This window comes from Phocoena sinus, chromosome 13 (assembly GCF_008692025.1).
Source record: "Phocoena sinus isolate mPhoSin1 chromosome 13, mPhoSin1.pri, whole genome shotgun sequence".
NCBI lineage: Eukaryota > Metazoa > Chordata > Mammalia > Artiodactyla > Phocoenidae > Phocoena > Phocoena sinus.
In genome coordinates this window covers 39,415,062-39,432,525 of record NC_045775.1, presented here as the reverse complement: position 1 = coordinate 39,432,525, position 17,464 = coordinate 39,415,062, and the positions used below count along the sequence as shown (strand labels likewise).

Sequence of the window (17,464 nt, the reverse complement as noted above, 5' to 3'; positions counted from 1 at the left end):
TCCATCACCATAAGAATCCCTCATCTTGCCCTTTTACACCTATTTCCCTCTCCTCTCTCTAACTCACTCACCCAGACCCCTACAATGTTCTTTTAATCAGCCTTACCATCTTACTTCTTCCCTCATTAATTAAAGAGTTGAATAAAATCTTTGGTACATGTCCATTTTATATTTGAATGTATCTTGTTTTTAATTCTTTAAATCTTATTTTGAGTCACTGGGAAGACTCGAAGTTTTGAAGCTGGGTCTTAAACACCTTTGGGGGGCTTCCCTGGTGGCGCAGTGGTTGAGAGTCCGCCTGCCAATGCAGAGGACACGGGTTTGTGCCCCGGTCTGGGAAGATCCCACATGCCGCGGAGCGGCTGGGCCCGTGAGCCATGGCCTCTGAGCCTGCGCGTCCGAAGCCTGTGTTCCGCAACGGGAGAGGCCACAGCAGTGGGAGGCCCGTGTACCGCAAAAACAAAAACAAACACCTTTGGGATTATTTCCCCTCTTCAATGGCCCCCTTTCTTCCTAAGCATCCTCAAGTCTGCCCCATCGTGGACCTGCGAGCTCTAGTTCAACTTCTTCCAGGAACTCGACTTCTCTGACCTTCCCAGCCCTAGTGGTTACAGCTCTTAGACTGCAGTTCAGATGGCGCTCACCCCAGCCTGAACATCTGCCAACGCACCTCCCTACACAAACACGTTTGTAGCGTGAGATTCTCTTCTGTGACTCATCACAAACTGCCTTTTATTACAGTTCTTCAGGGAATAGGTACCTAGGGAGCTGGGCCCGAGTCCTGTCTTCTATCCCTGCTCCTCCCCAGCACTGAGGCCTTGCCTGGAGACGGCTTAACACCAAAGAGGCTCTGATAGCGGTATTTCTGGAGCAGGGAGGTGGAAAAACTGTGAGTTTCCCAATGCCCTCAAAATACACATCAGAGATGGCCAGCCTGGAGCAGGCACAGGACCTGATCCAGATTACCTGCCCTAGAGAGAGAATCTGCCTGTGGATAAAGGGCTCCCACTGCAGAAGGAAGGGTTCAAGGTGATCACCCAGCACATGCCTCTTCCTTGGAATTTTCCCCTTCACAGTCTACGGTTATGTCAAAGTCACGTACAATGTGAGGTCACCGAGGGGCCGAGAAACCATGGGGAAGCTGAGAGCAGGAGGATGGTGCGGGCTCTTCCAGTCCCCGTGGCTCCCTGGGAGATGTCAGGGAAAGCTTTGGTTCTGTTGGGGCCCAGGGCAGGCCACCCCAAAACATGCCTCAGTGGCATATTGATTATTCTGCATTAAAGTTGTTTAAGAAACAGCCGATACAAGAAGAACAGGGACTTCCCTGGTGGCGCAGTGGTTAAGAATCCGCCTGCCAATGCAGGGAACCCGGGTTCGAGCCCTGGTCCGGGAAGATCCCACATGCCGCAGAGCAACTAAGTCCGTGCGCTACAACTACTGAGCCTGTGCTCTAGAGCCCACGAGCCACAACTACTGAGCCCACGTGCCACAACTACTGAAGCCCGTGCACCTAGAGCCTGTGCTCCGCAACAAAGAGAAGCCACTGCAATGAGAAGCCTGCGCACCGCAATGAGGAGTAGCCCCTGCTCGCCACAACTAGGGAAAGCCCATACACAGCAATGAAGACCCAACACAGCCAAAAAAAGAGGGAAAAACAAAAACCACTAACCCTCCTCTCTGTCTCCCTGGAAGTAGGAAATACCTCTCTCATATGAAAGGTGCAGTCCCTGCACCTGCAGGTAGAAGGACATATTGGGCCAAGAAGCTCTTGTGTGTCTGTTAGCATAACTGACGCTATCTGGGGCCTGGATGGCTCGTCCTGTCCTTTTGCTGACTCTGCTCAGGACTGTACAGTAAATCACTTATCTGTGCCAAGGGCTTTGTAGTTAACAGATATTGTTTAACGATCATTAGGACCATGTGGCCTCTATGCTCTTTTTGTCCCCAAACAATAATGAAGACCTTTGTTGATGTATTGCCGGTACCCATGAGGTTGGTTACCTATTCATAAATCTTGACTTAGGAATGCACGTCCCGTTTCCAAGCCTGTACCCCCATACCCTAACTTAACTATAAAATTGTCCCCATGGCCCCTCGGCAGTGCGGAGTGCTGCGAATGCTTCTGTACTGTCATCCACCCGACCCCACCCTCTAAGTTACCCTATAATAAATTGATCCACTGAGGATATGGAGCTGCCTGCCTCGTTTTTTCGGTCTCAAGATGCCTTCTTATTTCGGTGGGCACCTTTCATTTCCTCTGTCTTCCAACAACGTGGATAAACAAACCTTGTAACTTTAATTTACTACCCCAAGCCCCAACTGTTTAGATTCTTCACCAATTAAGCACCAAAACCTACGTTTCTTTGTCCTGTCAACTCCTTACAAAGTTATTGTCTTTTTTGTCTAAAAACTATAAAAGCTGCCTGCTCCGGCCACTTCTTAGGTCCTATTTCTATGAGACCTCTGTGCACATGAATTAAAATGTGTTTCTTTTTCTCCTGTTAATCTTTGTGTTGATTTTATTATTAGTCCAGCCACAGGAACTCATGAGGGGCAGAGGGGGATATTTCCCCCTCCCTGACGGTTCCGACCTTCCCTGGTCCGGGCCCCATGAGGATTTCCTGGCTGCATGCTTTCTAGTCCCATGATGCCTGTGAGATTGACAGCTCTCTCCTTATAGGGAACCACCATGCACTTACCATTCGGAGTAGGCTTCTGTCTCCTAAAGAGTAAACATGTCTGATATGCCTTGCTCATCTAGAACACAGCTGTCTGGTGTCTATGAGAGCTTCCCTAACTGTCCCAAACTCACAGACCTAAGGTAACTAGATGGTTTGGGGTGGTGGGCATGGCAGATTCTGGTCCAGAATGATCGTTCCGTGCCTGCTTGCAACCTTGACTGCTCCTGAATCGACTCCACCTGGAGTTCTGAGCAAGTTGGAGAGAGAATAATGGACAGAGGCAACACCCTGAAGAAGGTCAGGGAGGGAAAGAGAGGCTGCTGTGTTGGGATTGTTTAAAATTAATAGCAATTGTCAAGAAATACTGAACTCAGGGCTGTGGTAAACAGAGACTGTCCCTCATAGGGCCAATTTCAGTCTCTTTTGAAACAAACATGATGTGTTCTATGAGCATGAGGTGCAAATACAATGATACCTCTTTGATTTTCGAATTAGTCTTCCCAGCTCTCACTGGCCCTTATCAGTGGAAAGTCCATTGTCTTCCTCTAGAGGCTTCTCTCTCTCAAATTATTACAAATGCTACTTGGGGTTTGCTGTTGAAGGCAGGCCTGCCCATACCAACAGAGAACTAAACTTGTCCACTGACTCAGGCCCGCACCTCTGCTGGCCTTTGCAGGGGCCCACACCTGGCCTCCCGGGTCAGGCTCTCTCCATTACAGAATCTCCCTAACGGATCTCTTCATGGTTCCTGCAGTGCATCACTGCACTGGTGTGGCTGGGTCCAGAGGGCCTTCCAGCCTCAGTCTCTGTGGGTCCTGTTGACCCTCATGGAGACCTTGGGGTTCCTTGCAGTCTGTAGACTTTGGTCTATGGCCACATCAGACAGTAGGAGTTAGGGTACTACTACCTTCCCTACCAGAATGCCCTGGGGCTCCTTATGCAAATTATCTCCTATTTCTCTGCATACAAAAGGTGAGAGGAGCCAATCAAGAGTGCCTGAGAGGCCCAGAAGTTTCACATTTATATAACAAAGGGAGTCGATGGAGTGGCTTCACAGAACAGTTCCAAGGTGGTTTTGATGATCCTACACAGAGAAGAGGTTGTAATTTTTAAAAAATAATTTTGGTAAAATCATTAAAAAATTTTTTTAAATAAATTTATTTATTTTTGGCTGCATTGGGTCTTCGTTGCTGCACACAGGCTTTCTCTAGTTGCGGGGAGCGGAGGCTACTCTTTGTTGTGGTGCGCGGGCTTCTCACTGCAGTGGCTTCTCTTGTTGCAGAGCACACGCTCTAGGCGCAAGGGGTTCCGTAGCATGTGGGATCTTCCCGACCAGGCCTCGAACCCATGTTCCCTGCATTGGCAGGCAGATTCTTAACCACTGTGCCACCAGGGAAGCCCTTGAGATCGTTTTATGTATAGTCATAAGTAATATGGAGAGATCCCATTAGATATCCACGTGTACTTTATCCAGTTTCCACCAATGGTAACACCTTGCCAAGCTCTGATACAATATCACACCCAGGATACTGATACTGGTACAGTCAAGAGGCAGAATAGTTCTATCCATCACCACAAGGATCTCACCTGTTGCCCTTCTATAGCCACGCCCACACTCATCCACACCCTGGTCTTCTGGCAGCCAATAATCTCTTCTCTGTCTATATAACTTTGTCGTTTTGAATGTTATCTAAATTATAGTATATAGCTCTTAGGGATTGGCTTTTTTCAACCAGCATCATTTCCTGGAGATTCGTCCAAGCTGTTATGTGTATTAACAGTCTGTTCCTTTTTTTTTTTTTGCGGTACACAGGCCTCCCACTGCTGCGGAGCACAGGCTCCGGCCGTGCAGGCCCAGCGGCCATGGCTCACGGGCCCAGTCGCTCCGCGGCATGTGGGATTCTCCCGAACCGGGGCACAAACCCGCGTCCCCACGCATCGTCAGGCGGACTCTCAACCACTGCGCCACCAGGGAAGCCCCAGTCTGTTCCTTTTTATCACAAAGTATTAGTCCATTGTTGTGGATATATCAGTTTGTTTAAACATTCACTTTTTTTTTTTTTTTTTTTTTCGGTACGCGGGCCTCTCACTGTTGTGGCCTCTCCCGTTGCGGAGCACAGGCTCCGGACGCGCAGGCTCAGCGGCCATGGCTCACGGGCCCAGCCGCTCCGCGGCATGTGGGATCTTCCCAGACCGGGGCACGAACCCGTGTCCCCTGCATCGGCAGGCAGACTCTCAACCACTGCGCCACCAGGGAAGCCCTAAACATTCACATTTTAAAGGTTATCTGAGTTGCTTATAGCTTTTGGCTACTACAAATAAAGCTGCTATAAAAGTTTGTACAGGGGTTTCCTGTTAGATTATGTTATTTCTGTATTCAAAGTTCTGCTAAGTACTGACAGGGTTTAGAACATGCTACCCCAAAATACAGCACGTTGGTATATGTATTGAAGATTTTAAGCTGAAGGAATTTGAGAAAATCGCAGATGCAGGAAGTTCACTCTGACCTTGCCCCACTCTTCTCTCCTGAAGCAGGTCATAAGACCCTCCTGCGAGGTACCCTCCCTGTACCCAGAGGAAAGAGCAGCTTCATCTCCAAGACAGACGGACACCCAGAAGAATCCTAACGAACAAGCCCTGTTGAGTTTCCCCCAGTTACTACCCTGAGCTTATACCTGCTTTGTCCTGTGAGGGAGGAGCAGTAATTTTCCCTCTACCTTTCTAAGCTCTCGGCTGAGACCCTCTTATAACAAAAAGATTAACAGGAGAAAGACAAAGTTAATTAGGTGTGTACGTAGGAGAGCCCCACAAAGATATGAGACTCAAAGAAGTGACCAGAGCAGACAGCGTTTATACCTTTTAGACAGGAAACAATACATTTGTAAAGAATTGACCAAAGGGCTTGGATTGGAGGCAGTTAATGGTGAAGGAGAAACAAGGTTCGTTTATATAGCCTTCTAAGCCCTAAATTCCCTGACTCTGGTGATAAGGATGCCTCCCTTCCTGCTGGTACGGGGAGGGTACCTTTCACATGTACCTTCTGCTGTTCTCAGGGAAGAAGGGCGAAGGGGTGGGTGTCAGAGTGACCTTCTTGCTTCTGCTATTTCTCAAACTCTTTGAGGTTAAGATATGTAGTATGCCAAGGTGCTGCATTTTGGGGGAGTGTGTCCTAAACCCCATCAGTCCCATGATGTTTCCTCACGACTTTGTACTCTTCACCAAACCCAGCATTAAAACACTCAGGCTTAACTGCTTCTTCAGTTTCTCATTTCCTTAAGAAGGCTCCTGAGTCATGCAGAACTTACATTAGATAAATGTGTATGCTTTTCTCAATCTGTCTTTTATTACAGGGGCTCCAGCCAAAAACTTCAAAGGATAGAGGAAAAACATATTTTTCCTCCCTGACAGTATAAAAAGGAACATTTCATTACCTTCCTGCCTTCCTCTCCGACTGCTTACAAGGCCCGCCCCGCCCGCATCCCCCACCCCACCCCCGCCCCCGTCTCCAGCTACACTGTGACCGGAGAAGCCTGTCCTGCCCCTGCACTGCTGCGCCTTCTGCCTGGAACTCTCCCAGCAGCTTCCCTTCCCTTAGGCCTCCCCTTACCACTTAATGTAAAATAACTGCCCGCCCCCCTTTACTCTGACTCGTTTTCCTCGATCACACTTAATACCGTATGACACAGTATTTTACTTGCTCCTTTAAAAAATGTCCTACGACTCTCACTAGAAAACAATCTCCAGTAAGGTAAGGTATTTATTTTTCATTGCTGTGTCCCTCAGCGGGATCAGAGCCTGGCACAGGACAGGTGCAGTAAACATGCCTGAACGAATGAATGAATGAGTGGAAGCACGTAGGGTGGACACACAGGCACACAGAGCCAGTGGGGCTGGGGTGCTGGGAGAGGTTTGCAGCCCCAGGGCCACGTAATACCCAGAAGTGGTCCGCTCCACGCCGGCGTTGGACCTGCATGCAGCCTTCCCATTCCCTTCCAAGGAGCTCCCTGGGGTCCCCTGTGTCATCTTCCTTTTTTAAAATATTTATTTATTTATTTATCTATCTATCTATTTATTTATTTATTTTTGGCTGCATTGGGTCTTCATTGCTGTGCCTGGGTTTCCTCTAGTTGTGGCGAGCGGGGGCTACTCTTCGTTGAGGCGTGCAGGCTTCTCATTTCAGTGGCTTCTCTTGTTGTGGAGCACAGGCTCTAGGTGCGTGGGCTTCAGCAGTTGTGGCACATGGGCTCAGTAGTTGTGGCTCTCAGGCTCTAGGGCACAGCCTCTGTAGTTGTGGCGCACGGGCTTAGTTGCTCCGCGGCATGTGGGATCTTCCCGGACTAGGGCTTGAACCTGTGTCCCCTGCATTGGCAGGCGGATTCTTAACCACTGCGCCACCAGGGAAGCCCCCCCACCCCACCTCCCGTGTCATCTTATGATCTCAGTCAGGGTACCCCAGGCCACAGAACTTTTTAAGGAAAACTTATCCTCAAAAAGAAAGGGGTCAGAATATTGATCCTTTGCTTCCCAAGAGGCTCCTGCAATGGTGTCCTTATAATTTGTTGTCCAAAGTGGCAAATGAGTTGGAAGGGGGCGCTGTAATGTATCATCAGCATACTGGGCACACACGGAATGGTCCAACCCAAACCCAGACACACAGCTACCCTCCCCAGACTCTCTATGCAAATATGCCCTCGCTCCATCCCCACCAGCAGTCGGATTTAGAGCTCTAAGCACAGGGCGGCACAAACTCTTGTCTTGCAAAACTAAAAAGACAAAAACCAAAACACCCCGGCATACACCTTTCACCCAGAACAAAGGGCACAAACCACACTACATCTGCTTGAGCACAGGGCGCACTGGGGGTCTGCAGGGGGTGACCGACAGAGGAGCACAGGGCAACTTTACAATGGCAGCCTTTCTAGCTAAAAGGATAAAAAAAAATTGAATGTCTTCACCAGATATAGCTAAATCAAATTGACCTCTGAAGCTAAACTATAAAATATTTATCAGAACAGAGTTATACAAAGTGTTATTGAGATCAAGTAGCTCCCTGTTTCCCCCAAATGCCCATTAACGCATCAAAAGAAGGAATCCACAGGTCGGAAGGGCTGTGTAAAGAGTGAACTGCAAAAGCAATCACTGGCTGCATGTTTCCTGCAAGTGTGTCCCTGCAGCTGAGGTCCTTAGACTTCCCTGAGCCTTATAAGAATCACCTGGGGGCTTCCCTGGTGGCGCAGTGTTTAAGAGTCCACCTGCCGATGAAGGGGACGCGGGTTCGTGCTGGGTCCGGGAGGATCCCACATGCCGCGGAGCGGCTGGGCCCGTGAGCCATGGCCGCTGACCCTGCGCGTCCGGAGCCTGTGCTCTGCAATGGGAGAGGCCACAACAGTGAGAGGCCCGCGTACCGCAAAAAAAAAAAAAACCTGCCCTTTGGGTAAACTGAAGGTGTGAAGAGCATCGTGAGGAGTGCTGCAAATCAGTGCTAGGATTCTCCACATCGTCTCAGATTTAATTAGTCATAAAATTAGCTTCCTCAAGAAACCCAAGCTCCTCCCCCCACCCTCCACTGCACATACACATACTTTTCCCACAATCAGCATCTCTGGGCGTTCGAAGAACTTTGCTGGAATTTCTAGGAATGGGAAGCCCCAGATCAGGACTCACCCTGATGCACTGCAGATGGTTGGGGGACCCTAGGATACCCCCAAGTGAGGCCCTGAAACACCTGCTCGAAGAGCTGCTGTCCCAGAGGCATTTCTTGGACTTGGCGACGGTTCTCAAGCTGGGCCCTGAGCACGAGTCAGGGAGGGAATGGGGGTAGGGGGTGTTATGGGTTACTGACAGTATTTCAAAAAGCCCAAGCAAAAGCTTCAAAGTCTCTGAGACGAGGCTGTACTGCTACCTAAAGCCCCAGTTTCTTCATTTTCAGCTGGACTCATATCATCTGTGTAACTCTCTTGCTCATCTCATACTCACCAGAAGCTTGGAGAGGAGGCTAGACTGACTTCTGAGTAATCAAAATTTGATTATTAGAAAAGAATCCAATTTGCCTTCTAGAGGCACCCTTGGTGGAAGAAAGGAACCACACTCACCACAGGAACCCACGGATCCTGGGCGGAGGGCAGTGCCTCTCGTTTCCGCCTCCTTCCTTCCTCCCTGTCTGCCTCCCACTGTCTCCACAGTGAACAGAACCAGCACCCAGGCATCCTTGACCAGGGTCCAAGGCACCTCGATCGACCTCGAGAGAAAAGCTGTCCCGCTCTTCCCGGTGCAATGCCGGCACAGCGCTCTGATGGAGTCCACATGCAAATAAGAACACTTTTTTGTTTTGCATGTCTGGGTGCAGAAAATCCTCAGCATCTGGATGGGTGTCTGAGAAACAAAGATGTTCTCTGGGCTCTGGGATTGGGCGTTCTGGTGGTGGGTGGTCCTGCATCTCAGATAATTGACATCAGGGAGGCTTCTGGGAGGCAGGAACGAGAAGACAGGAGGCCCCTGCCGGGCAGCTCTGCCATATACTCAGCCTGGCTCAGCTGCCAGAGGGTCCCGTGCTTGGTGCCCGGCTTCTCTGGTGCAGAGTAACAGGGAGAGTCTGGGAGGTGGCCTGGAGAAGGACAGAGCTATTCTACCAGCGAGAGCCCAGCAGGTCAGGCCCGGGAGGATGCTGAGGGAGGAGATGGGCTTCCTGCCCTGGCCAGCTCACTCTGTCTGGTCTGGGAGCTGGACTTTGGGGATGAAAATAACGTATTTAGAGAACCAGATGGTTAGGACTGAGGAAGGTTAGGACTGAGCTCGGCCTGGCTGGCTGGCTGTGTGGAGAGGTATGGTGGCATTTAATCACGTCTAAGGGTACACAGAGGCTCAGCTTTCCAACAGTGAAGCCAGGCTTATTCCCTGTGAATAAGGGAAGGGGGTTTAAACTGCAATGTGATACATTTAAGTTAAACACGGGGGTAGCCTTTCTGCAGGGGCCATTTAACACAGCGCAGATTCTCCTCTGTAGTCTCACCCCCAAGCCAGGCCCACTTCTCATCCTGCCTCAGGCTAGAGTGCCCACCACCTTGGCCACTGATTCTCTAAATCCTACCCACCTGGAGGCTAAGTGTATGTACCCCTTCCTCCAAGAAGCTCTTGACAACAGGCACTGTTGGTTGACATATCAGTTTAGATTAGGTTCTCTGAGAGCATCACCAACAATAAAATAAAGATGGTTGAAACCAACTAGAAATGTATTTTCCCCTCTCTCTCATTCAAGAAGTCAGTAGGTGGTGGTCTAGGGCTGACAGAGCACTCCATGGTGCCCGGGGCTCAGCATCCTTTTAGTTCTGGAATCTACCATCTTGAAGGTAGAGCCTATAGTGGTTTTCATGTTCAAGGCAAAAGGCCGGAGGGAGAGGACATTAAGGGAAGAGTACATGCCAGCTGTCCTTTAAAGAAGGCTCTGGAAGCTGCCCTCAACTCCTTTGTTCACATCTTATTGACCAAAACTTAGTCACCTGGCCTCTCCTAGCTGCAAGGGAGGCTGGGAAGTACATTCTGGATAGCCATGTGCCCAGCCCAAATCAGGGCTCTGTCACCTCAGAAGAAGGGGAAGAGGGATATTGGGGACAAAAATTCTAGCAGAGATATAATTTGTCTGGATGTGGTTCCTTCTCCTACAGGACTCAGGAAGGATGCCAGCTCTAGAGCCCCTTGGCTCTCCCATCTGAAGTACATCACCCCACTCCTCTTTCCAGATCTCTTATATCCAGACTCAGACCCTTCTCGTCATCTCTGCAGCCACCACCCTGCTCCAAACCCCCAGCAGCTCTCTACTGCAAACACATGAAAAGATGCTCAACGTCATTAGTCATCCAGGAAAAATAATTAAAATCACGAGATACTACTATACACACACTCAAATGGCTAAAACTAAAGACTGATAACACCAAGTGTTGACAAGTGAACTCTCATACATTGCTGGTGGGAATGCAAAATGCACAGCCACTTTGGAAACTAGAAACATTACGCATATACTTATCAACCCTATTGTATCAATACTAACTTCTCCCCCTTCTTCTACCCTTAGAATAGTCCAGACTATTCCTAATACAGAGTAATCCCTTTAGAACCAACATGTGATCACATTTCTCCCCTGCGCCTAACCTTTCACTGGTGTCCGTTGAAGAGCAAAACGGCTGCTAAGACCCCCAGGTGATTTGCCCCTCCTCCTCACCTCTGTGACCTACCACCTCCCACGCTCCTCCCCCAGCAAACTTCCAGCCTCACTGGAACCGAACAGAGAACTGAAATGGAGGCTCAGAGAGGATTACCTATACTGCTGCCTAGAGTAACTCCTTTTAAAAAGGGCCCTTCCCGTCTCACAACCCCTGGCCAAGAAAGTGCCTACTTTCTAAACTTACTGTTTCTCAGAAATTCCACACCTGCCCTTGGCTCAGATCCTTCCATTCCTCCGTTCCCTTTTCCCAGAACATCTTCCCCAGGTATCTTCAGGGCTTGCTCCCTCACCTCCCTTTGACCTTGACTCAAGCACCCCCTTTAAAATTACAACCCTTCCTTACCCTGCCCACTGCTTGATCTGCCCCCTAGCCCCCCACAATGACGCTCACTGTCTTCTAACTGACTCTATAGTTTACTTATGTCTCTCTTCCGTCCAGGATGCAGGAATTTTTATCTGTCCATTTACTGCTATTTCCCTGGGGCCTGACACATGGAGCGCACTGGAGGCCCAGACATTTGTTTTTCTTGTATTTCTTCTTGTGTGTTCGCTCCCCCTTCTTCCCCAGGCCTGTGAGTTCCTCGAGGGCAGGGACCTTGTCTTGGCTTCCCTGGGCATCAAGATAGGCTTGAAGCATGCCGTGGGTACCCAGGAAGTGCTCAATTCAGGTTTTGTGGGAAGGTACGGCACGCCTTGTGATAGATGGACAGTTGCTCTTCGCTCTACGCCTCGGATACTTTAGCTGAGAGAGCCCCTGGATGCAGGACAGTGACATCAGTCATTTCAGAAGAAGAGGTTATTAAATGAAAGAGAAATTGAAAAGGAAAAGTCAATTGGGATCGGGAGACCACTGCTCTGTGACATCCATTTCTCCCTTAGCTGAAGTGGTTTTTGATTGGACTGGCCTCTCTCCGAGTTGGGGCAGAAGCTAATCAAAGGCCGTTTTTCTTTCTTTGCAAGGAGCAGTGTTAATCAGAATAGTGAGAGCTGGGCCTTCAGGCTCTGCATTTATAGAAAAGTGGCCTTGGTGATGAATGTGCACCAATTATCCTTACCAGAGTCCTTTTCAGGAAGAACGAGCTCAAGATTAGTGGTTAATGCGAATCCTGAATCCCAGGAACCCACCCTGAAGCCTGAGGAAATCATCCCAATACATCATTCTGATACTGTGCTATTTCCAGCTCAAGGTTGTCTGCAAATGGGGCCTGCGCTTTCAAAATGGAAAGAAAATTAGAGAGTGGGCTCTTTTTGGAAGGGGTGGTGATACTGTTTTTAAAAGTTGTTAACCCGATGAGGGAGCACAGTGGGATAGAAAGAAAAAATCTCATGTTCCAGTGCAGAATCCTGCCCCTTATGGGTTGTGTGACCCACGCAAGCCACGTGGCTTCTGTGAATCTCAATTTCCTTGTCTCTAAATGGTGGCAATGATTTCTGCCTACCTTCTGGGACAATGGTGTCAATCAAATTAGACTGGAGACTTCCCTGGTGGCACAGTGGTTTAGGATCCACCTACCAATGCAGGGGACACGGGTTCGAGCCCTGGTCCGGGAAGATCTCACATGCCACAGAGCAGCTAAGCCCGTGCGCCATAACTACCGAGCCTGCACTCTAGAGCCTGCGAGCCACAACTACCGAATCCCGCGTGCCTAGAGCCCGTGCCCTGCAACAAGAGAAGCCACTGCAATGAGAAGCCCGCGCACCGCAACGAAGAGTAGCCCCCGCTCGCCACAACTAGAGAAAGCCCAGGCGCGGCCATCAAGACCCAATGCAACCAAAAAAAAAAAAAAAAATTAGATTGTACCTGGGAAAGGACACAGAGAAGGTAGAGTCTACAAATGTGGGGTATAGTATTATTTAGCAAAGCCATATATTGTGCCACGCCACACTCCAGGAGTCGCAGCCTGGTTGGGGAGAGGTCTCAGGACAGAGAAAGGACAGTGTGAGCCCAAGCGTGAATTGGGGTCACCCTGCCCAGGCTTTCTCTGCATTCTTGGGGGAGGGGCAGAGTTTACAATCGCGAGGCAGTGGCGGAGGTGGGTTAGCCTCTTACGGTCCTGGAGGCTGAAAGTCCAAGATGATCCTTTTAGGGCTAAAATGAAGATGTCAGCAGGTTTGGTTCCTTCCGGAGGCTCAAGGGGAGAATCTGTTTCCTGGCATCTTCCAGCTTCTGGAAGCTACTTGTACTCCTTGGCTCATGACCCCTTCCTTGCATTACTCTGACCTCTTGGTTCTGTCATCACATCTCTTCCACCTCTTCCATCATCATATCCCCCTCTGCCTTCCTCTTACATGGACACTTGTGATTGTATTCAGGGCACACTCAGATAATCCAGGATAATCTCCCCATCTCAAAATCTTTAAATCACACCTGCAAAGTCCCTCTGCCATTTAAAGTAATACATTCACAGATTTCAGGAATGAGGACATCTTTGGATATCTTTGGGGGCCATTTATCAGCTGACCACAGATCCCCTTCCTAGAAACAACCCATTTCTGGCCCTTCAAAACCTCAACAACTAGTTTAGGGGTCAGTGTACGTACAGACTCCACTTTGCAGTTGTGGGGCTGGGAGATGCTAGGCAGCTTATTTGAATGGGCTGAACTATCAAACTGGAGGGAAAGCTTCCCTCCAAACCCTGAGAACTGGTTGGGAGGAATGGGTTGAGGCATGGCCCAGAGAAGGGTGTATCCCAGCTGCTGATCCAGGTGCCAGGAGGTAACTTGCAAGGTCAGAGGTCACATCTCCTCCTGAAGTGTCTTCCCCACTCTCACCACTAACCCCTGCTCTATGGAGGACCTGTTTTGCTGTGTGACCTTGGACAAGTCACTAAACCTCACGAGTCTGTTGTCAATTCTGAAAAATGGAGCCTGGACCACATCACCTCTCAAGAGCCCTTTTAGCTCCAGGGCTTTAGGATCATCACACATGGTCCAGTCCTGGGATTATGGCAGATGAGGAGAGGACCCTGCCACAGTGTGACAGACCCTGATCTCAAGAGCAGAAGCTACCAGTCTGGCTTGGGCTGGCTCTGATTTCAGAGCTGGAAGCAGACATCAGCCTTAGAAGTCGCAGGAATCAGGAAACCCAGACTCTAGACTCGGGTCCACTCCTGTTTTGTGATCTTGTGAAAGTTGCTTTTAACATCCTAGAGTGTCATTTTTTCCCCCAAGCATAAAATAGGAATAAAGAATATTTTTCTCACCTATCCCCTAGAAGACACTTCTAGGGGATAGGAAGTTGGAAAAAGCAAGCGTATCATGGTGTCAAAGACAAAAACTGGACCTGTAAGGAGATTAGCTTATCCAGGATATTGCAATAAGTTAGCACCTCCCGGATGCGAAGATCAGAGTGTCTCAGTGGTTTGCCTTAGACTTTGATAGGGAGGCGTTACAAGTGAGGTGATTACAAGTTGTAACTATGAGTTAAAGGTGGGGTGATTTACAGTTAGATTTGTGTTTGTAATCAGTAGAAGTATCGATTAGCTGAACAGGTAACGCTCATCTGTGTCTAGCTAGTTTCAGGGGGACAAACAGTTCTAATCTTAGCTGATTATTCTGAGATAAAGAGCTTGGAAGTTGGTGAGGGGCAAAAGGGAAAAGGTCTGTCTGTGTTTGACCTTTACCAGGGCTCTGAGGTAAGGGTAGAGTCCTTTGTGGGGCATTCAAGGCCCTTTACCATCTGGTCATGCTCTGTATTTCTAGGCTCACCTCCCCCCTCCTCTTCCCCACATACACACACATACCCCAGAGTCCCAACCCCAAACAATGACCATTCCCCACATCAGATGTGTTTTCTGTTCCTTTCTTTGCCTGGAATAATGACTCATTCTTTGAGACTCAGTTCAATTGACCCCAGCTCTGAGAAGTCAGGCTGAGTTTGGGGATCCCTCCTCTGTGCTCCCAGGCAACTTGTTCTGTGCACCCACTAGACCACATTAGAGGATGTTTCTTGTCTATTGGTCTCCCCAGCCAGAGGCGAGCTCCTAGAAGGTGGGGCTGGATCTCACTGTGATTCCTGCAACCTCCATCAAGACTGATTTCCCATAGGTGTTCTTGACAGGGACAGGGTAAAGAGACAAAGTAGGTGATTAAATGGTTAATCCCACTAAGGGACTGTAAGTAGAGAGAAAAGTATGGGAGTCCCCTGGAAGTTAACGATCACTCAAGAAAGCGGGCTTGCTCAACAGCTAAACCAAGCGGCCTTGCTTAGCAACAAAACCGCCAATAGAAGCATGAGACATGCCCCCAAACAAAACAATGGTGGAATGAGACCCACATCCTGCCCAATGAGGTCAGTAAGTTAATGATTCCTAGGACATGCTTCTCTGCATGCACTACAAACAAATATATAAGGAAAAGATAACATTATACTGAAACCTGAGATGATTTACCATATTTTAATATATGTTACCACCTTTTTGTTCATTTCCATAGTACCATGACAGGGCCATAGAGGGTCAAAAACTCCCCCTCCCGATGTGTAGGAGGAGTTAATGATGGAAGAGTAAAAGAAAAAGGAAGAAGGTGGTCATCTCCCCCTCCCCACGTTCCTTTGATTATGAAACTGTAGCCCACTAAGTTCTCAGGGTGGCACTCCCTTGCCTGCCCACTTGTATCTCTCACAAGCATCCTGTACTAATAAATCACGTCTTGCCTGTGGCTTTGCTTCTCGCTGAATACTTTCTGTGCTGAGACAAAAGAACCTGAGCTTTATTAAGTCCTGAGATGAGTTCTGCAGTTTCCGACCAGGTGAGCGGTTTTAATTAAAAAGACAGTGGGTTTGGGTCCCATCCCCTGGGTTCAAGTCCCAGTCTGAGATGTGGCTGGGCTTGAGTTTCATCTGAGGAGAAGGGCGGTTTCGTTCTCGGTGGAAAGAAGCAATGAAAGGAGGGAGGGAAGGAGGCACACAGACCTGAAGAACCTTCTGCCACACTGATGACCTCATGTGCCTCCACGTGCAGTGTCTCCTCATGCTTAAAAGCCAAGTAGACACCCCTTAGCCTGGCACTGAAACAGCTCCAGAAGGTAACCTCCACCCTCCCCTCCCCCTCCTCACCACCACAAACTGGCACCTTGGGCCACATTGCTCTTTCTCAGCCCTGAACACAAAGTGCTTGCCCACCGCTTTGCCTTTACTCCACAGTTCCCCACCTGGGCACCCCCCCTCCCCCGCCCCCGCCACATTGCCGTGTACGCAGGCTCCACCCACCTGCAACCTCCGGGATCAGCTGGCTTCTGCTCACCTTGACATCAGTCTCAACACTGAAGGAATCCTCAGTCTGGCATCCAATGTAACTGAAAGACAGTATAAATCTTTACTGCAGTCATCTGATAAAATACCAAAGGCAGATTATAATAATAGCAGAGAGGACGGCTTGATGACACCGTCCACCGTGGCTCAGCCCTGCTCCTTCACGCTCTCAACCAGCTTACTTCCTGCCCTTTCCAATATAAACCACATCCAGCCACTCTTCAAGTGTCCACTTCTTCTTTATTCCAATTTATACCATAAAAGCCCAGACACCTAGGTAGGAGGTGGAGCTAAGTCTGTCTTCCCTTAGGTACCATTTCCCCACCCTCTGGGAGGTCTGTCCCCTGTCCTCCAGTGCCCTGCTCCCCAGGAGAGGTACTCCACCCTGGCTGCACGCTGGGACCCCCCCGGGTTCTACTCCAGGGTCCCTAGTGATTTGTCTGGGGTCTAGGCTGCTCATCTAGGCTGGGGTCTAGGCTGCACAGCCGATGCTGGAGAGGGTCCCTATTCTCCCTGTCATCTTGTGAGGATGTCTTTTGCTGCTGAGTGTCTGTCTGTCTGTCTTTCCTTACTAGACTGCACGTACTTCCAGGCAGGTTTGATTTTCATTTACCTTTGAAACTGTTGGGGAGGAAGACAGTTTCCTCTACCCTTAGAAGTTCTGGCTAGTCTAACAATTAACTTGATACGAGACAGATTAACAGGAGAAAAATCAAACAAAAGTTTAATAACACGTATACATGGGAGAGACCCAGGAAAACTAAGTAACTTGCTGAAACCCTCACCTCAAATACCATCTTCAGCTAAAGACAAAAGAGGATGTTGGGGGTAGTGATCTGAAACCTCAAAGGGGAGGAAGGCAACTGACATAAAGAGGAAAAGCAAGTGTTTGGTAAACAAATGTTTGCTGGGCCCTGCAGAGACAGCAGGACACAGAGAGGAATTCTAACAGACAGATTTGCTGGGTGCCTCCCTGTCTACACACCTAGTTCATACCCTAGTCATCCATGGGGCCAGCTCCCTTCCTGCAACAGGTGCATTCTTTAGACAGTTAGGGGGAAGGTCGAAGGTTCTTCCTGGGTCTTTTGGGCCTTGAAGTAATCAGCCTAAATCGATCCTCATGCCAAAGAGAAACATTTTGGGGTGACAAATTTTGTTCCCCTACAAACACCATCCCCACCCCCAAAGCCCAGCACCTGGTTTGGTCTTACAGACCTTTGGTGCCAGAAGAGAACTTAGGGGTGACCAAAGGCAAAGCTCTCATTTTGCAGGGCTCAGCTGAGGCATAGAAAAGTTCAGCGATGCGCTAGTGGT

The 17,464-nt window shown here is 49.2% G+C and overlaps 1 protein-coding gene across 1 annotated transcript in view; it reads right to left on the bottom strand.

Annotated features, from left to right (window-relative positions):
* Positions 1 to 17,464, bottom strand: part of MSH6 (mutS homolog 6) — a 142,662-nt gene that overhangs the window by 86,020 nt on the left and 39,178 nt on the right. The window contains exon 3 of the mRNA XM_032653392.1: positions 16,143 to 16,194. Within this exon, the coding sequence (XP_032509283.1) occupies positions 16,143 to 16,150 (8 nt within the window). The 5' untranslated portion in view covers positions 16,151 to 16,194. The remainder of the gene's footprint in view (positions 1 to 16,142; positions 16,195 to 17,464) is intronic.